The sequence below is a fragment of the Lasioglossum baleicum genome, chromosome 17, assembly GCF_051020765.1.
Source record: "Lasioglossum baleicum chromosome 17, iyLasBale1, whole genome shotgun sequence".
NCBI lineage: Eukaryota > Metazoa > Arthropoda > Insecta > Hymenoptera > Halictidae > Lasioglossum > Lasioglossum baleicum.
Window position 1 is genome coordinate 10,477,785 of NC_134945.1, and position 21,939 is coordinate 10,499,723.

Genomic DNA, 21,939 nt, shown 5'->3' on the forward strand with positions numbered 1-21,939 from the left:
CAAACATTTTGTTGCATTTGTATAAATAACGAAGTTATTAGAGGTGGCAGTACATATAATGTTATAAATATTGTACATAACATTTAGTATACCACATACAACATTATAAATGTTGTATAATATTTACTATACCATTTACAATATTATAAATATTGTATAATATCTAGTATACCACATAGCACATTATAAATGTTGTATAATATACATATAGTACACCACATAGAACATTATAAATGTTATATAATATCTAGTATACCACATAGAACATTATAAATGTTGTATAATATACAGTACACCACATACAATATTAAAAATATTATATAATATTTAGTATACCAAATTTGCTCGGGGTCCATAAATGCCAGAAGGTGGAAGAGTACCAAGTACTTACCGAGTATCGTACACCTCAACTCCCGAAAATGTTTATTTCATTAAATAAATTACTCTAATTCTATTTTTCGAGTTTGCTGGGTTGACCGTCGAAGTGATTAAATTAATCGTATACTCGAATCTAAAGCACAGCCCTAATGTCAAGAAGAGTTCATGCTGCTCGCTCAAGAACGCAATAAATACAGAACGTGGTCGAAGGAATTTCCACAAGGCTATATAAATTCTATCCCTTTGGTCTTGGACGTAAGGTCAAAGTTTAGCTACAGTCTACCAAAGATAGTTGTAGATAAATTTCTTGTATACGTTACCATGACCTTCCGCTTTTGAACGTTGAACTTTGGTGCCAAATTCGTACGAGCTCAAGAGTGCTTACCAGGTTCATATAAAAAAGTTACACTAATGCTAATAGAAGTAACGACTAACTTGTCGAGCTTGGTGGACTTTCGCTGTTATCCGGTAGCGGCAGATGAACCGGAGGTAATGATTGCCAGGACCATTGACACTCGGCCACGGGATTGGCGGTTCTGCATGCGAGAAGTATCGACGAGCCGAGTTCTGTTTCTGTGTGTACTGGAACATCCAGGAATGTTACTGGAATCGGTGCCTTCGTTCCCGGCAAAATATCGTCCATCGAGTGACCCTGAATTTCAGGATCAGTCAAATTACTATCGAAAGGTCTAACCGTGGTAGTTTCTTCGACCTCCTCTGTCACGGGTATACCTGCAAACATACCGCAACACCATCGTTTACAATCGAATTGAAAAGTCTGTTACGACGCGAAGGCATAGTTCTCGGCCTGGTAAAGAGAACTCAAGATTTTCGGGTAAATTCTTTTTATTTCTCCACGTAATTTTCTTTCAAATCGATACACTTTGTCCAACGATGTTCTAATTTTCTAATATTTTCAGAATAGTACGATGCGTAGTCTAGTCAATGAACGCTCGTAAGGGGAGTGTAGAGGGAAATGGAAGGAACACAATTTTTAACTTTGGGACTTTGTTTGGACTAGTTAGAAAGTAAACATACTAAAAGCCCCTACTCCTAGGAGGTGAGCGGTGTACAGTGTACAGGGGGACACGTAGAAGGTTCCCTTTTTCGGTTTTCCGGTTATATTTCGGAAACTATGTGTCCTAGCGATAAGACGATTCTATACAAAATTCAAGCTGATAAAACGTGCCACAAGATTGACTCTATTCAGTTTTTCGCTATCTCACATAGTTTCCGAGATATCCGCGCTCAAAGTTCACTAATTGTACTGAAGAGTTAGCTTTATCTTGCTGAAATATATGTATATTTTCTGCCAGCAATTCTGCGAGTATATGTTGCAATTTGCTCTTTAATTAAATTTAAGTAGCCAGCACTATTCATACGGCTTTGAATAAATATTATTTACATTTTTCCTCTATTGCCGATTCCTCCCCATATCATTACTGTACCGCCACCACATTGTCGGTGACTCAAAACCCTTTGTTCCTTTCTTAAATCATGGAAATAGTACTTGTTTCCATCTGGACCATCCAAATTTAGTTTCTTTTCATTCGTGAATATGTATAATTCGTTTCCACTAAGATCTCACGACATATGTATACAGGGTGAGTCCAAAGAAACAGAACACCTACATATCTCCATTACTTTTCGTTGTACAAAAAAACTTCTTAGGACAAAGTTACACTGTTTCAAGGGCCACATGTAACGGTGTAAGGGAAAAAATGTTCAAGATCATATTTTAACAAGATCTCAAGCTCATTGATATTTTTTTAAATGGAATGAGGTATTTTTTAATACATCAATCGATGCAGCTGGACATTCGTTATAAAAAAGTACTAACCTATGTATGTCGAAAAGTTAGTAGTTCAGAAGATATTTCAATTTAAATAACTCTAAAACACCATGACTGTCGTACTAACAATAAGACGTTAGCGTTTACTTGCTAGTGTAAATTGAAGAGTTGAAATTGAAATGGAAAAATTGACGTTCAAAATGACATTGAAGAGTTGAAATTAACGAATTGAAATTGAAAAATTGACGTTCAAAATGAAATTGAAGATTTGAAATTAACGAATAGAAATTGAAAAATTGTAAGTGATATTGAAATTGAAGTTGCAGGGTTGATATTGAAATTGAAGTGGATATTAACGAAATGAAATTGAAAAATTGAAGTTGAAATGGAAGAGTAGAAATTGAAGTTGAAATGGAAGAATAGAAATTGAAGTTGAAATGGAAGAATAGAAATTGAAGTTGAAATGGAAGAGTTGAAATTGAAGTTGAAATGGGAGAGCTGAAATTGAAGTTGAAATTAAAGTTGAAATGGAAAAATTGATATTCAAAATGAAGTTGAAGAGTTGATATTGAAATTGAAGTTGAAATGGAAAAATTTATGTTGAAATTGAAATTGAAGAGTTGAAATTAACGAGTTGGAATTGAAATTGAAGTTGATGTTGATATTGACGAAATGAAATTGAAAAATTGAAGTTGAAATGGAAGAATAGAAATTGAAGTTGAAATGGAATAGTTGAAATTGTAGTTGAAATTGAAAAATTGAAGTTGAAAATGAAGTTGAAGAGTTGATATTGAAATTGTGAAGTTGAAATGGAAAAATATTGATATTGAAATTGAAATTGATGTTAGCGTTTACTTACTTGTGTGTAACGTCTTAGTACGACAGTAATGGTGTTTTAGAGTTATTTAAATTGAAATATCTCCTGAATATCTACTAATTTTTCGACATACATAGGTTAGTACTTTTTTATAACGAACGTCCGGTTGCATCGATTGATGTATTAAAAAATACCTCATTCCATTTAAAAAAATATCGATGACCTTGAAATCTCATAAAAAAATGACCTCGAAAATTTTTTCCCTTACATCGTTACATGTGGCCCTTCAAACAACTTTGTTTGTAACTTTGTTCGAAGAAGTTTTTGTTTATAACGAAAAGTAACGGAGATATTTAAGTGTTCTGTTTCTTCGTACTCATCCTGTATATGAAATTTTGCGTGTGTACAACGGTGCCTTATCATTTTGTGCACCAGTGCAGATCATCTTTAACACAGTAAATTACACCATGATCTGAAGGAACTCAGCTGAACATATATGTAGGACACATCAGGCAGGAAGCTACGACAGTCACGTAGACAATCGCCTTGCGTCGCGCGTCTGTCACCATGTGCAAATAGACGCAGGGACGGATCGATAATGAAATATTTGTAAAAACCCCGGCTAAGAGCTCCGACGAGCTATACTATACGTCTAGATTCCTTATATCCTCAACTTAGCTACCTGCGACATCTTTTTCAACTTGCGATATGTATTACGTAACCACATTGTCGCAAACAAAACTGTAAACCAGTTTTTCCTTCAGAGATTTGTATTAAGTTTCATTCAGCAATTTTGTTCGAATACTAGTGTGACTATATCCGGTATTGTAATTACTAGACTGCGGAACTTTATGCAAAATAAAAATTGTTTACATCTACCGCAACAAACAAGGGCCAAATAAAGATTTCTCACATTCTTTAATAATGTTCATAAGCGCTGCAACTAATACATTGATGCTCTTAAATTTTTTAAATCTGTCCACTGTTTTAAATTGCAACTAGCAATTTTTGTTATAAATTCATAAAATCTGCAGTCTAGTAATTGCAAAATAAAAATTGTCTGCATCGATTGCAAGAAATAGAAACTAAATTGAACGTTATTTCTTCCCGTAATGATTTTAATAGAGAAGAAATTATTGATATATTGGCGTCTTCAAGTTTTGAAATTTTGCAGAGTCTAGTGTAATAATAAACTATTCAACATTTGGTATTTTCTGGGTTAGAAAGGATCTCTGCTTCAGTTCTCTAGTTGAATTATACTTTCAGTAAAGATTAGAAAGCATAAGGTAAAAGTGTATATTTCTGAACACACATAAACTACATTAGTTTAATAATATAATAATTGTACCCCGTGGCTCACGAAAGTATCCGAACGCTCCTTAAATTAGAGCAACGTTTTTAAAATTGGACTTTCTTGACCTTCCACGAGCAATTAGAAATATTGATTTACTAAATGGCGTACAAAAAAAAAATAAAGAAGCCACGCTTTAAACCCTTTCTTATTTCAGCCCGTAAAGAAAATGTAAAATATATGTTTTTTGTAGATCTATGTTACAGTTGTACACATGTTGAAAATACGAGCTATAAAACGCATACTTCAAATTTTCATTACAGGCTTCAATAAAAAAGGTTTTTTCCATGTAATTCCTACCAGTTGTGTAGTTCTTCAAAATATTTTTGCACGTCATTTAGTAAATCAATATTTCTAATTACATCTAAGGTTGCTTTTGCTTCGGATGAAATCTCGCTGACTCTTATTAATATTCGGACACTCTTAGAAACACGATAACTTTTTCATGATTGGACCATGCGACTTGGATTTGTTTGAGAAGTTAGAACAATTAGTTTACTGCATGGCGTGATAAAAAATTTAAAAAACATCTCAATTGTTCGGAGTTACAGAGAAAATACTAACAGTTATTTCTGCAAATGTTTTATGTGGACCTTTTTTTGAAAATTAAAAAATACATTTTGTAGATCTGTATGAATTACACGTATTCTGAAAATTTCATCAAAATCGATCAAAGTTGCAATGAGCTACAAACTTTTAAAGAAGGTGGATCACGATTTTTGGCCTGTAACTATAATAAATTAAATATCCAGTATAGGCTCGCATGGAAGGTTGTAATTTGTTTCACCTAATGTAGTAAACTAATTGTTCTAACATCTCAAAAAAAAAATCCAAGTCGTGTGGTCCAATATTAAACGAGGTATCGTCTTTTTAAGAATGTCCGAATATTAATGAGAGTCACTGTAAGTTTCTCTCAAATCTGATTTCTTATTTATCATCTTTGACAAAGGAATATGTAATCTTTGTTACCTTGTATTTGTTATTTTTCCAGTTTGAACGTTGCACGAACATCCAGTACACAATAAGAGTAGTTAGCGCTTTTATATGGCTACTGTAAATGGTTTGTAAAAATTTGTCATTGTTTTCAACGGGTAATTAAGGTCAAATTTCTGTGAAAGAGCGACCGTGTAGACTGTTCCACACTTTCTACGTGGCCAGTATGTATAATAATGTGTCCACGTCCACCGAACTTGGTCCTTGGTATTGTCTCGTAACGTTCGCCACCTCCCCTTAGCGTGCTCGTCTGAGGACGAGCAAAGTGGTCGCTGACACTGGAAGGTCGTTTCCATTTTACATTGACACACTCATCGACTCGTGGTTTTATGACGCTACGTGCTGCCCCGACAGGCCGGTAGCCGGGTTTATAATCTTACTTTTGCCGCTATTCCATCAACTAGGCAATTTACGACCGCCGCGACGTGATTCCCTAAATTACTTTGATTCCTCTAGTAGTCTACTACATACACAATGATCCAACTGATCCAGAAATTATATCATCATAGTGTTATACATATATACACGCATCATAAATTCATACTGTGTTATTTTTATGAAAATTTTCTGACATCTTAAGATATTCAACGAGCTGTTCAATATTCTCTAAAGATTGGTTCGCAGATCGTGATTATGCAAAAATCAACTTTGATTCCTCTAGTACTCTGGTGCATAATGATCCAACTGATCCAGAAATTACATCATCATAGTGCTATACACTTTTTTATGCGAAATAAACATTTTCTACCTGAACTGCAACAAACTGGAGTGAAGTAGAAATTAATTTTCTTTCCTAATATGTCTGATAGGTTGAAAATAATATAACAGTATCTCAAAATTCTTCTAATGTTTTTACTGTTGTAGATTACATCTACTCATTTTTGTCATAAATGCATAAAATCCGCTGTTTACTTATCATAGATTCATACTGTGTTATTTTTTTGTGAAAACTTTCTGATATCTTATAAGATGTTCAACAAACTTTTCAACAACCTCTAAAAAAAGGTTGGTTCGCAGATCGTGATTATGGAGAAATCAACTGTAATCTGACAAGAAATTGTTAAATCGTATACATACATTGTCCTCTCACGCAAGTTATTAGTAGACTGCGGATCTTTATGCAATTATGACTTTTAACAATTTTTTAAAAATGCCAGGATACAAAATATGACGGAATTTAGTAAGATTGTAATTTATTTCAGATCTGCAAAGGCTACTATCACGGAAAATAAGATTCTATTTTATTCCACTTTTTTAAAATTTATCTACAAAAATTAAAAATTGCATAAACGTCCGCAGTCTAGTTATTAGTGTTTAAAGGGTATCTATCATCACGTCAAATTTTACTATAATTCTTGAATCATAAATGGCGTAAGAACCATAAGAACCGATGTCTTCGGTTGTAAATTTCTTTGTATTTCTTGAAATATTCATAATATTAAGACCAAATATGTCTAAAAATGCGAAGAAATTTCTAACCAGAGACATCTTTGATTTAAATTATCTGGAAAAGTACTAAATAAGTAATGAGTAAATATTATTTTTAGTTTTTAAATATTATTTCAAGATAATAAAATTTGAACAATGAATTAAAAAATTTTGACAAAATATGTATATTTATTACGATAATTATCAGTATATAGGAATAATTTTTTAACGGATTTTAGTGGAAATTTCATCCGGATATCTCTTATGGTTCAAGAGTTACAGTAAAATGTCATCAAATTTCTCGATGCAGCCGTGCTGCTATCGATTCGTTCTTAATTACGGAATGAAATCCTCTCCGCGTCGTCGATCGAGATATCCTTCATTTTCTTGCTTCTTTTACTTCTCTCTCGCGAGTCTCCGGACTACGTGGTACACAAGAAACGGTTGGCCTTGTCTTACGGTCGATAATCTCGGGATGGGATTCCATTGTTGTGGAATTAGTCACGACTAGGCCTGCGAAGATACATCCGGAATGATGCCTGGCCCAACTCGAATACTCCAAATATCAAAGTTTCTCATTTTTTTAACGAAGAAATCTCATTACAGAGTTATTACAACATTAAAAATAGACAAAACAGACGTGCACAGAGCAAAAGAAGACAACAACAAAACAAACAAAAATAGAGACAATTTACATCGAATTGTAATTTAATCTACAATTATAAGTAGGCTGCGGATTTTTATGGAAAATAAAACTTGTTTGCATTGATTACAAGACACGGGAACTGCATAGACATTTACTACTTTTCTGAATCATTTTAAATTATTGGGTTGAATGCAATGCCACAGCACTTTCAAATTCTTCGAATTTTTTAACTGTTTTATATTTGATCTACCTATTTCGATTACAAATGCATAAAATACGCAGTCTAATGATAAGAATACATATATGCGTTGTATATATACTGTTCTAATTTGCAATAGTGTAGATACGAGCCTATGAACTATTTTACAAGTAGAAAAAACTCTGACTTATACAGGCTTCTATGTAATAATAATAATTTTGTTTAAAACACATGGAGAGTAATGCGACGAATTTCTAACTGCATTTACAAAAGAAAGCACTTAGCACATAATTATAAGAATTCATATTAACGAATAAACGAGAATTAGAGATTAATCATAGACGACTATTACAGGCTTCTATGTAATAATAACACTTTTCTTTAAAACACATGGAGAGTAATGCGACGAATTTCTAACTGCATTTACAAAGGAAAGCAATTAGTCACGATATAACAATTCATATTAATGAATAAACGAGAATTGGAGATCAATCACAGTCAAATAATGCAACAGCACTATTTTATTTGCTATACTCATTCTTTACCTAGTATATCAAGGTTCTACTGAACACTATTTTCCGAATTAGTACAAAGTCTAGTACAAAGATTGCATTTCTTTGAATTTGAATAAAAAAGAAAGGGGGGGAATCCTTCCTTAAAAATTAATCGGAAAAACCTATGAATCGCGTCAAGTAACGATCGGAAACTACGTATGTATCAGAGTATCAAGGACGTAGTGAAGAAAGTAAGAAAGTATAAGAAAGTAAAGGCTGGCCTTGAACTGTCTGAATCAGTACGCCGCGATTTAGATTCTGCACGATCGCATTCTTTTCTAGTTTTACTTTCTGTCAGGTACATCCCCTAAAATCTCATGGTCCATGTCAATAAATAACGCTACCATTTGTGTTACCAGCAGATGTTTATAGGTAGAACTCTACTGGTCTAATGATTTTATTAAGTAAAACGTATTCTCTGTGTGAAATATAAAAAACATTCAGCAAAGAAAGTGCCGTTGGTAGCGAACGCGTGAAAGTTTATACCGATTCTCTCACACGTACGCTGCGATATTGTTCGAAACGAGAAAAACGAAAGAAAAGTACAGACCAGCACAATCGGAGAGTAAGTACTTCGACATGTCTATTAATAATACCGAATGGTAACACCATACACACGACACCAACTTATGCAATCATTCTCACGGCTCACTACCGCGTAATCAAACGACGAAGGATGTCGGGTAGTCTTGTCACAGATATCCAAGCAGAATTTTCAACTATGGATCACACTGCTAACGCGCGAGGAGATGTGGGCATGAGGTTCCTGCGGGAAGGTTGTTAACCCTAGGACACGCGCCCGAGAAGCCGGAAAAAGTTCAATTTCAAAATTTTGCGTAAGTCATACAATTTTTGCTGTCCGACACACAGTGGTCGAAACCGACGAAATCTGTGTCAAAATCAAAGAACTTTCGATAGAAATGAGATAGAGCGATGAAATTTTTTTAAAATGAAAGCTGAAACTTTGCAGAATATGGGATAATTATGGAAATTGTGGTACGAACGTTTTTTAACCTTGAAAGAATTCGTTAGACTTGCACAATTTCAAGAAAATTGTGGTTTTTCCAATACCACGCGCGGAAAAAATTTTTTTTTGTATTGACTTAATACAAATTAATTCATTAATTAATTAATTATTTTCTTGTATTGACGTAATCTTCGTAGACGCTCCACGCCTTTATTTTTATAGTCGCTAATGTCATGATTTTATTTAAATTTATATTAAATTTTTCTATCTATCCCGACACTAATTTTATAACAGGAGAAATTTTAAACGAATTGCTTAAAATTTTGGGGAGAAATATTATTAATCATTTAATTGGATTCGCTATTTTATGGAGAACCAGGAAAAAAATTATTTTCTCCTTTTCAGTGCATTTTAATATAAGCGTGGCTTTTAAAAAGTTCTTTTTATATATTTTATTTTCTACTTTTATTGTCATCGGAAGCAAGTGTGTATACAAAATTTCAGCAAAATTGGACTATGGGAAGAGGTTTAAAATTCGATTACAAGATTTGACGCATACTTCGCTGTGCATGCTTTTTTTAATACATTATTTAAATTAATTTTTAACTGCCAGTGTAAATTCTTGTAAAAACATATTAAACAGGTTAGCCAGAGCATCCGGATGAAGATAAGCATCTTTCTTCTGCGGAACATACTATTTTTAAAATGTCCAACTTTAAGTGATCATTACGATTACAATTTTTATCATATCTTATTAATTTCTTTATTTTCAATTAGATGGATATTTAGGAAGCAAACCTTGTACATGTCAATATGAGAAAGTTCATTTTTCGACAAAATGTCACTCGATTTTCCAATCCGGACCATTGTGCGGCGGTCGTCAACCCGCGAACGATGGTCTCCGAGAGGACAATTAGAAGGACTGGCCGATTTCTTTTACCACGTAGAGACGACGTTGTGAAATTCAAAATGCGTTGAGTGGGCGTTGTCTCTTTGCCACGATGACGAGCTAGCTGTTCGGATCCGTTCAGTTTCTACTCGTCGAAGATACGATTAAAGATCGAGGAATACTCTATTCACAATGTTTGGAGGTGAAGAGGGCTACACAAAAACCACCCTTTCGCTTTCGCAAAATTCAAACATTTTACAAGCGCGTACAAAATTATACAAACAAATTTTAAAAAAACTTTGGGTATAACTGTACCGATTACTGCAGTATCATGCTTCGATCGTACTTCATTTGAATATACATAATTCCTAACTTATCATGAAATAATAATATGTGTAAGCATTTTGTGGCCCTCAAAACCTAATGCAACATAAGAAAATATTAAAAAATGAAATCGATTACATTCTGTACGTATTACTGCGAACGAGAAAGAGCCATGTACTAATTACTGCGTACCCATTACGAATTGTACAAATTTCTTCAGGGCGAAATATTTATTTTTACGTATTTGAATCTCATTGGGGGAAAAATACCGCAGTAAAACCTACACCCACAGTAATAGGTACATTTACCCTATGTCGGGCATCGTCCCCGAACCGCTCTTGCCGTTCTGGCCATACACACGCTATACCGGATACGTTTAATCGTTTATTTACAGACGCAGCGTCAATAGTACTATGTAGTACATAATAGCAGTAGTCTATTCAAATATAGGGTAAACTGTACTATTGCTGGCACTGCAGTAGTTATTGGCACTTTTGATTTAAACGGCAAATATTAACCCTTTGCACTCGAGGACTTTTTCGCTCGGTCGAACTAGCAACTCGAGACGTTTTTGGCTATATTAGGCAAGTGTTTTACAGGTACATACTTTAAAATGATACTTTGGGTAATCTTTTGGTTTTACAAAACAAAATCTGTTAAATATTACTCTCTGTAATTGGTTTTTGTTTGATATTTTACAAAACAATCACCAAGATGCATCCTCGGTTTGTCAGGGCACGTATTACAATAATTTGAGGTTTCACGTCTACCGCCAGGCATACTTCGGTCAGAGCAGACCTTGCAACCCCTCTATACCCCTTTTAGAACAACATGGAGCTTTCCAGGGAAATGATGTATAGCATGTAAAAAAAAAAATTTCTTTTGGCGCGTGATATTGGATAAACAACAATTTTCTTGAAATTGTACAAGTTTAACGATTTTTTTCAAGGTTAAAAAACGTTGGTACCATAAAGTCTCTATTTTTCGGACATTCTGGAATTTTTCAGCTTCAATATTTAAAAAAATCATCGCTCTATCTAATTTCTATTGAAAGTTTTTTGATTTTGACACAGAATCCATCGGTTTGCCCCACTGTGGCGCTGTAGCGGCGCCGCTGGAGTGCAAAGGGTTAAGAATTCCTGGTATGTATAGAAAATCATTTTATATTGCTTCTTATTTATATTTCAAAGCAACGTTGTAAGTTTTCACAACAGAGTTCCACATATGACTGTTAGCAACGTTGGTACATCCAGTAAGACCGACGGATGACCACAGTGCAGTGTAAATAGTGTTTTATTAAAATTTTCGTTATACAAGTAAGTATACTTTATCGCCTTCTAACTTAATTTCGGACTGTACTACAGATGTAATACGTGCGTATATCTTTAATTATAAAACAAATAGCCTGTTTAACGTTTACTTCTCACTGTGCCAATGACTGTACTATTTGTCTTATAATTGTTATTCACTAAATATATTTTATAATGAAATTATAATTGATTTTGCTGAAAAATCTCTATTAGCTTATAATAATAGCTAGTTAAGCTCGTTTAAACATTTCAAAAAAAAAGATAAAAAGATTTTTACCGCGATTTTCGCGTAGGGTGCCAATCGTTGTACAGTTTACATAAAGAAAAATATTTCACGGGATAATTTTTCACTAGCTGCGTCAGCTACGAGTACAAAGAAATCTGGACAAGTTATCGAATTTGTTAGAAAGTTTCGACGATGCAAGTTTATCGATCCTCATCTGTTTTAATCTTTCCCATTTGTTATCTGACAATTTCTCGAATGAATTGTTCGCTTTGTAGAGCCCACTCAAAATGTAAATTGAAATGATCTATCTTCAGCGTATAGCCGTTTCTCGGTCATTTAGTAGCCGTTGACACGCTAAACTCTCGAGTACGTATAGTCGTACAACGAACTTTATTTGCAAACTGATCAATTGGCTCCCAGACGTCTATGCTTATCGAGACATTCATGTTTCTTTCGGTAAGTTCCATTAGCACCCGTAGACAGACGGTTCCTCTTAGAAATTGCATATTTAAAATACCTACAATTAAGAATCGTTTAATTTTGCAACGGTTTTCTTCGACGACTGACAAAAGAAGCTCCGCTCTTTAATGGTTTGAATACCTGTCAATGAATCGGAAAGATAAATTGAATTACATTGCCTCCGATACAACTGCGAAAACATTTGTGACGTGCTTGCAAGCAGTTAGGAAGAGATCTGTGTCATGCTCTTGCTTTGTACATGCCACACATCTTTTCTAGTACTAAATCAATGAGCACTTCCCTGAGGAAGAATGGTCGATTATTGTTATCGCCGACTGGTTCTCCGTATACGCATTGACGCGTTTGCGATTAGCAAACACTTCGTTTGGAGAATTGGATCATAACTGTTAATAATTATTCGGAACCCGGTCTAGCTGATCCTGAATGGCTTATGGCCGCCTGCTGACACTCAAAGTAAACTGGCGGAGCCATAAATCGTTTGGAATCATTGCGCGTATTCGTTTCGTGATTAATGGGACAAATTGACGCAAGTCTGTATTGTTGGCGGACTGAGTCATTGTTCTTTTTAAATGATGCGCACACTACCTGTGTTATCTCGACGCGTAATTCGACGCGCAAAATAAAATAGCATAATTCTTTTGCTTACGTCCTCGCGTAACAAGACGCCGCGACGCGTCGCAAAGTCGCGTTGCACAGTATTCAATACAATAGTAAAAATTTTCAAAGCATTGAATCTGAAACAATTAATATCACAAGATATTGGTAACATAATTCAGTTTTCAATGTTATCTACAATTTTTCGAAATATATGAATTTATTGTTAAATTTCATGCGCAAAATAAAATAGCATGATTCTTTTGCGTTACGTCCTCGCGTAACGAGACGACGCGACGCGTCGCAAAGTCGCGTTGCACAGTATTCAATACAATAGTAAAAATTTTCAAAGCATTGAATCTGAAACAATTAATATCACAAGATATTGGTAACATAATTCAGTTTTCAATGTTATCTACAATTTTTCGAAATATATGAATTTATTGTTAAATTTCATGCGCAAAATAAAATAGCATGATTCTTTTGCGTTACGTCCTCGCGTAACAAGACGACGCGACGCGTCGCAAAGTCGCGTTGCACAGTATTCAATACAATAGTAAAAATTTTCAAAGCATTGAATCTGAAACAATTAATATCACAAGATATTGGTAACATAATTCAGTTTTCAATGTTATCTACAATTTTTCGAAATATATGAATTTATTGTTAAATTTCATGCGCAAAATAAAATAGCATGATTCTTTTGCGTTACGTCCTCGCGTAACGAGACGACGCGACGCGTCGCAAAGTCGCGTTGCACAGTATTCAATACAATAGTAAAAATTTTCAAAGCATTGAATCTGAAACAATTAATATCACAAGATATTGGTAACATAATTCAGTTTTCAATGTTATCTACAATTTTTCGAAATATATGAATTTATTGTTAAATTTCATGCGCAAAATAAAATAGCATGATTCTTTTGCGTTACGTCCTCGCGTAACAAGACGACGCGACGCGTCGCAAAGTCGCGTTGCACAGTATTCAATACAATAGTAAAAATTTTCAAAGCATTGAATCTGAAACAATTAATATCACAAGATATTGGTAACATAATTCAGTTTTCAATGTTATCTACAATTTTTCGAAATATATGAATTTATTGTTAAATTTCATGCGCAAAATAAAATAGCATGATTCTTTTGCGTTACGTCCTCGCGTAACGAGACGACGCGACGCGTCGCAAAGTCGCGTTGCACAGTATTCAATACAATAGTAAAAATTTTCAAAGCATTGAATCTGAAACAATTAATATCACAAGATATTGGTAACATAATTCAGTTTTCAATGTTATCTACAATTTTTCGAAATATATGAATTTATTGTTAAATTTCATGCGTAAAATAAAATAGAAAATACCTATACATTTCTTCAAACTTGTGCATGTGTGTGAATACTTATTTGTTTAACTTAATTCTTGAATAATTATATTTAATATATTAAGACCTTCGAAACTGCAGAAAAAGTTTTTAGAAATATTAGCAATTTTTAAAACATTTTCACGATGTTTGTCTTATCATCTTTGACTTGAGTTTTACAAAAAATTCCAGAAAGTACCTCCGTGATTCTTTGGTTACTGGTTCTTTATACATTGAACTTCAAATAACAATCAAGTTTAGCTGCCCAAGCCTGCCCTTACTTACGAAGGAAGATTTTCGATAACCAGGACGGAACTATAATAATAGCATCTCCGAAACTTTCATGTGCTCCAGTATTAAATATTTGTCAACCTAAGCGATGTACAGCTTCAAAGTGGACCATTCACAACAAAAATTATGTTTGCACAGACCTAACGGACTAAAATTGGAAAACGTAGTATTTGGTTGATTTTTTGGATGATTAAATATTCACTCATAATATAGCACTCGATGGTCGTGATGATTTAGACTCACTTCATTAAGCAAGGCTGAAGAATCTTACGCAATACACGCATGCCACAGAGTAATTTAGGTTGCGCAAATTTGTATTAACTGTCCGGCGCGGCGCGCGAATTCATGGAACTTGCCCATAACCAAATAACATAAAGTCGATGAATATTTAATAAGGTAAATTTAGCCTTTGATATTTAACGAAATTGTTAATTGTTATTCCGATCAAAGGTGGTACCTCGGGACAACCAGACTTGGGCAAAAATTTTATCCAAATAAAAATTTCGAATAAAGTGGCTTTTTTCCAAGTAGGTTCTAAACCCACTTCGTTCGAAATTTTTATTTGAATAAAATTTTTGCCCAACTCTGAGGAACACTTATGACATCATTCTAGTAAAAAATATGAAATTAACCGAAGAAGAAATGAAAAATGATACATGGAGAACAAATGCTTCGTAAAATCGAATTATTTGAGAAGATTGTCGTAGACAACTGATTGCATCCATGCGAGATAAAAGATTCGTACGACAATTCCCATTCAGGAAGAGCCACTACTAGTCCAGTCAATGAATGCTCATAAGGGAGGTGTAGAGGGAAATGGAAGGAACACAATTTTTAACTTTGGGACTTTGTTTGAACTAGTTAGGAAGTAAACATACTAAAAGTCCCTACTCCTAGGAGGTGAGCGGTGTACAGGGGGGCACGTAGAAGGTCCCTTCGTCGGTTTTCCGCTTATATCTCGGAAACTATGTGTCCTATGTAGCGATAAGACCATTCTATATAAAATTAAAGCTGACAACATGTGCCATAAGATTGACTCTATTCAGTTTTTCGCTATCTCGGATGGTTTCCGAGATATCCGCGCTCAAAGTTCACTAATTGTGAAAAAGAAATGTTTGCCTCACGCGTTTCTTGCCTTATTTGACTAGCTAACTCTTCAGCACAATTAGTGAAAATTCCGAAAAACTGAATGCAGTCAATCTTATGGCACATTTTGTCACCTTTAATTTTGTATAGACTGGTCTTATTGCTAGGACGCATAGTTTCCGAGATATAAGCGGAAAACCGAAAAGGAGGACCTTCTACGTGCATTTGAAGTTGAAATTGAAAAATTGAAGTTGAATTTGAGAAATTGATGATGGAACAGAAAAATGAAGTTGAAATTGAAAAATTGATGTTGAAACTGAAAAATTGAAGTTGGAATGGAAAAATTGATGTTGGAATTGAAGTTTAAATTGAGAAATTGATGTTGAAACTGAAAAATTGAAGTTGAAATGGTAAAAATTGATGTTGGAATTGAAGTTGAAATTGAGAAATTGATGTTGAAACTGATAAATGGAACTGGAAATTGAAAAAGTGAAGTTGAAAGTGAAGTGGAATTTGAAAAAGTGATGTTGAAATTGAAGTTGAAATTGAGAAATTTATGTTGTAACTGAAAAATGGGAGTGGAAACTGAAAAAGAGAAGTTGAAAATGGAGTGTTCAAATTGAAGAGTTGAAATTGAAAGTGAACTAGAAATTGAAGTGATGAAATTGAAATTGAAACAAAAACACTAACTCGAACAAATAATCCCAAAGTGAACTTCGAGCGCGGATATCTCGGAAACTATGCGAGATAGCGAAAAACTGAATCCAATCAATCTTGTGGCACATTTTGTCAGCTTTAATTTTGTATAGAATAGTCTTATCGCTAGGACACATAGTCTCCGAGATATAAGCGAAAAACCGAAAAAGGGGACCTTCTCGTGGCCCCCTGCACCCCGCTCACCTCCTAGAAGTGGGGACTTTTAATATGTTTACCTCCTAACTAGTCCAAACAAAGACCCAAAGTTAAAAATTGTGTTCCTTCTATTTCCCTCTACAACTTTTCGTTGACCGGACTATACTCTTCCTAAGTGATTGCATCCAAGAGCGATATTTCACTAACAAGGAGAGGTCACAGTGGTGGGGTCGTCGACTTTATAATGAAAGTATGTACTATAGTTTTCTTTCAACACATTTTGCAACAGATCTGTGGATTTATACAAGACTTGATATAGAAATTGTAGTTGAAATGGAAAAATTGATGTTGAAATTGAAGAGTTGAAATTAACGAATTGAAATTGAAAGATTGACGTTGAAATTGAAATTGAAGAGTTGAAATTGGCGAGTTGAAATTGAAGGGTTGATATTGAAATTGAAGTTGATGTTAACGAAATGAAATTGAAAAATTGAAGTTGAAATGGTAGAGTTGAAATTAAAGTTGAAATTGAAAAATTGAAGTTGAAGACTTGATATTGAAATTGAAAAATTGACATTGAAATTGAAATTGATGTTATTGAAATTGATGTACTAACTTATGTATGTCGAAAAGTTAGTTGTTCTCACCGTTTGTACTATGACGTTACACAAGTAAGTAAACCTTCCTACCGTCTTAGTTACCGTCTTAGTATTTTAGAGGTCTCGAGGAAAATCACCTCAGAGATGGGGTAAATGAATTAGAAAATCGCTAGAAAAAATGTATTGGGCTTAAGGGAGAATATACTGAATAATAAATGTATTTTGACTCATTATTTCATGTTATTTCATGTTAGGCTACGAACTTTCTAAATGACCTAGTATTGTAGGTCCGAAGAAATGTTTAATTTTCCAGTTAAAATAGCTTCTAGTGTGCAAAAGGTTAAACTTGATCGTATTGTATGCAACTTTCATAATACATACATTGCACTGCGTACCAGACCAGTGGTAGTACTCGTCGGTAAAATTCCTTTAGCGAAGTAGTTGGAGTTAATGGGCGAGTAACTTGCTTGAACACGTCAATCGCTCGATAGCAGCAAAAACTCATCAGTACGGTCTGGGAATGGTTTTGTTTGCCGGCGCCTTGGCAGTGAAATACCGTTTCCAAGGCGATGCTCTCCGGCATGGCATGGCGTGGCGTGGCGTAGCGCGGCATAGCGTGGCGATCTATCTTTCAGCAGCTCTTTTCTCTTCTCCCTGTTGAACGCTGAACGGATTGATCGCGACACGACGCGCAACGATTACGTTTCATTGAGAAGTTCGGCACGTGGATTCGGCTACCAGGCCCGTGCCCGTCGACGTCACACTATGTATAGTCTGGAAACCCGCTTTTTATGGTCAAAAGTCAATTTTTCAAGATTAAGATATTGAACAAATTTTTTGCATCAGAATAAAAACCTTTCAAAGCTTCAAAATCCAAATTATTATTCATTTCAGATTATTCTGTGCTAAGATATGACGTTCTGAAGACAATCTCCGTAAAATTCAGATGACATAAAACGTTTAAAATAGTTAGCATAGACTATCAAAATACAAGTTTAAATGATAGTTTCGTACGTGCCAGCAGGTGTATTTCAAGTGTGTAATACAGTTGTTAGCATCTTTTTATCCATGAACAAATAGTACCAAGTTTAAACAATGTAAACTTTGAGAAGGTAAAAACGGCATAGGACCTTCTTCATAAGAAACTCTAGACATTTTTAAATACAGTGTATAAAGATTCAGCTGCCATCTCTTTCAGTTGTACATACCTACATATATCGACTGTAAGATGTACATGAATCCTATTTATTTTTATATTTTTATAGTTTGTGTATATTTATAAATAATGTGTATGTCTAATATATATTAGTAGCAATATATATTCATCGTTGATTTTATTTATGTTTATATTTTACTTGTGTGGTTATTCTTACTCACGTTATTTCTGCAGCATGATAGTACTATTAACACGATTTTTTAAACATTTCCTATAACCTGCCAATGAAATCCTTCCAGCAAAAGTTGATCAATATCAACTTTACTACAAATGTCACTATATATACAACAATTTAAGGAAACATTTTTTTTATAAAAAACGGATAAGGAAGTGGATATTAATATAATAATTAATATTTTCGATCAATTCCTAAATTATTGATTTAAAATAGAAAATATGCATTTCTGAGACGTGTCAACATACTTTCCGCGGCAACTGTAGCTACACACCGGGACAAAAAGATAGCACATCATCTATTTTTCCTCGTTTGATACATTAAACTGAAGAAAATGAATGTTTTAATATGTCAACATATTCTGACATGCCTGTACGTACAATCTACTGAATATAATCCACCATATTTACTTCAATAGAATTTTCGGAATGAAAACGTAAATATTGGGGCTCACAAGCGGGACAAAATGATAGCACACATAGCAATTTTACATTTGTCAGTTTGTGTAGAAGTTACTGAAGAGCGAACATTCATTGCAAAATGTAATTGATAAAGTGGGTACTAGCTTCTTTCGTGCTTATTTAATAAAACAACATACTAAAGTGTTAAGAATGGGTCGTGGAAATAAACAGAGTGTATGTGAAGTACATACGATATTGAAGTTAAAGGAAGAACAAGATTGAATTACACAAATATCAAGAATTGTAAACAGATGCTGAAAAGTGATTATGAGCTTGTTAAAAAATCCTGAAAATTACGGGAAAAAGAAGAGTTCCGGGCGTCCACAAAGTTTAACTGCCCGTGAAAAACTTGCAACATTGAGAACAGCATCAAATTCGAGGATGACTGCGAGACAAATCCACGAAAGTGTTGGCGTAAACTCTAACGGAAAGAATTTTGTTTGTAAGAATGTTTTACAAAAATGCAAGCACTTAGCGCGAAGAGAATTGCAGAAAAAACCTTGGTCAAAGACAATTTGCCGAAAAGCGTATAAATATGAGGACAAAGCGGCGAAGAGTCATATTTACTGACGAGAAAAGATTTAATTTGGATGGTCCACACGACGTAGGCTATTAATATCATAATTTGAATGAAGAACAGCCATTTTTACGCCGTCGCCAAATGGGAGACGGCTGTGTGATAATTTGGGCCGATATTGGATATTGGGGTAAAACAGAAATCAAACGTATAGAAGGACGAATGAATAGTGAACGGTATATTGAAATGATAAATGAACAACTAAACACTTACGCTGTAAGAATTGCTGCAAATAAACACATTCTACAAGAAGATAATGTCGCAGTCCACGCGGCGGAAACGGTCAAGAAATACTTTTCTTCAAAAATTATTCGCGTTTTGCAGTGGCCAGCAAGATCTCCAACCTCAACATTATTGAAAATTGTTGGGGACATCTTGCCAGAGCTGTGTACCAAAATGGCAGACAATTCCAAAATATTAACGATTTAAAATAGTGCATTTTGGACGAATGGAAGGATATTAGCCAAAACAGTATTAAAAAATTGTATAAATATTTACCAAACCGAATGATTAAAGTCGTTAGCTGTAAAGGAGGTCCTACAAAATATTGAGCATTGATTTTTATCGATTAATTCTGTTATATATCAAGTTTTTCGTTAAGTGTGCTATCATTTTGTACCTCTATATTTCGTTAATAATTTTACTTTATTCAATAAAAATATATATAGATAAGTTAACGAAGCTTTGTTTCATTTCATTCATATATGTTGAGAAAGACACACTAAAAATATGTGTATAAAAAAAATTGAATTTCTAATGCTTAATAAACAGAAATTACATTAATTTCAAAGTGTGCTATCTTTTCGTCCCGGAGTGTACCGCTGCTTTATCAAAATAGCTACATGCGCAGCTTTATGCTTCCGAATAATACAAATTACCCTGTCAAATAATGCAAATTACGCCGCGTAAACGTAAAAATAGGACTTTTGAGGGCGATTGCGACCTAAATTAACCTTTTATCTAGCGCTTTTGACTACTGAAAAACCCCATCTCTTTGCACTATCGAGAACTGAGAAGGCGCATCCCGCACCCTTGCAGTCCTGGAAAAACGACTCTACCCCCTTAACTCCAAAATAACGCCAAAATACTTTTGGCCACAAAAAGCGGGTTTCCAGATCATAGTGCGTCAGTCAGCCGGGCAATACGAAAATTTATGTCAGCCGCGCCATTCAACGTTGAATTCACTTTCGTCGACAGCACGCGTGTCGTTAGAATAACAAACGTGTGACTACGATTTTCGTCGAGTACGGCTGGCATGGCACTGTGGTACGGTACGGCGAACATGGGGGCGTGCGACAACCGACAACAAAGCGAAATCGACGGCGATCTCGAGCGGGCGGAATTAGAGCGAAACGCGGAGTCATCGTCTAGAATCGCTAGCTCGCAGACCCCGTTCATGTCCCTCTTCGTTGATCTCAACGGCGCGCGGCGCGAAGCTAGAAACATAATTGGCTGCGTCGTCACCAATAATACAGAATCGATTCTTAGTCGTTTGAAGCGGTTTTTGTTCGATCAAGCGACTTTTCTATTGTACATATTCTATGTATATAATCATAGGAGAAAAGTAAGAGTTTACGGAGTGATCGGATCATCTTCGCTTTCGAATGAGTGAAAGAACGTATGCTCCATTATTTTCTGAAACGTTTTTTATACAGTATTTATTATATCTTCAAGGTGGTTCGGAACCCACCTTTATAAACTGTAGGTCCCGCTGAGATTAGGCGATAGTGAGAGTGGTAAATGGATTTGAAATCCTGAGGGGACAAATATAACATTAATTTACTATTAAATCTATTTTAACATATTATCCACCGGAGATTATTTCATATTTTTTGTAGTTAATGGTCCAAGGAAAAGCACTTTTTAATTGATTCTTCAACAGCAATAGCAACTGCAATCGTAAACCAACGAGATACCCCCAGTAACGTAGACTAATAATTGCGTTTGGAATTATATTATGTAGAAGGAGATTTTTTTAAGCTTCCCCTTGGTACGGCATAATTATTAAAATTTCTATCAATAGACTTTTTTAAAGATTAAATTTTACGGTAATACGCAATCAAAAGATCAAATACGCTTCCTTCTTACGGATGGTTAATCTTGTGTTCGCAACAAGTTTCTTGAATATATTATAGCCATTTACGTTTTACATTAACAAGATTGTTGTCTTGATTTTGTAGTTTTTTTTTTTTACCATCAACGACTAGTGAGTTAATTAATCATCACATTTTGACCAAAAATCGCATAAAAGTTATTTTTCCAGACATACAAAAGGAATACACGACAGTCGCGTTGGTTGACGTTGACATAAACTTTATTCAAAAGTAAAATTATACATCCGAATTAAAATTGAACATAGGATATTAACACTAAAC

The 21,939-nt window shown here is 34.5% G+C and overlaps 1 protein-coding gene across 7 annotated transcripts in view; it reads right to left on the reverse strand.

The window, feature by feature from the left end:
* The window catches only part of LOC143217452 (uncharacterized), a 47,105-nt gene that overhangs the window by 19,345 nt on the left and 5,821 nt on the right, over nucleotides 1-21,939 (reverse strand). For 2 of the 7 annotated variants that reach the window (XR_013010811.1, XM_076441756.1), the window contains exons 1-2: nucleotides 17,517-19,562; nucleotides 814-1,110 (exon numbers count right to left, since the gene is read on the reverse strand). Coding sequence is in view for 6 of the 7 variants with exons in the window: in XM_076441756.1 (XP_076297871.1) it covers nucleotides 814-1,110; nucleotides 17,517-17,748 (529 nt within the window). In the remaining variant the exon portion in view is untranslated. Of the gene's footprint in view, nucleotides 1-813; nucleotides 1,111-17,516; nucleotides 19,625-21,939 lie in introns of those variants that run through there. The other 5 variants (XM_076441753.1, XM_076441752.1, XM_076441755.1 and 2 more) reach the window with 4 other exon arrangements.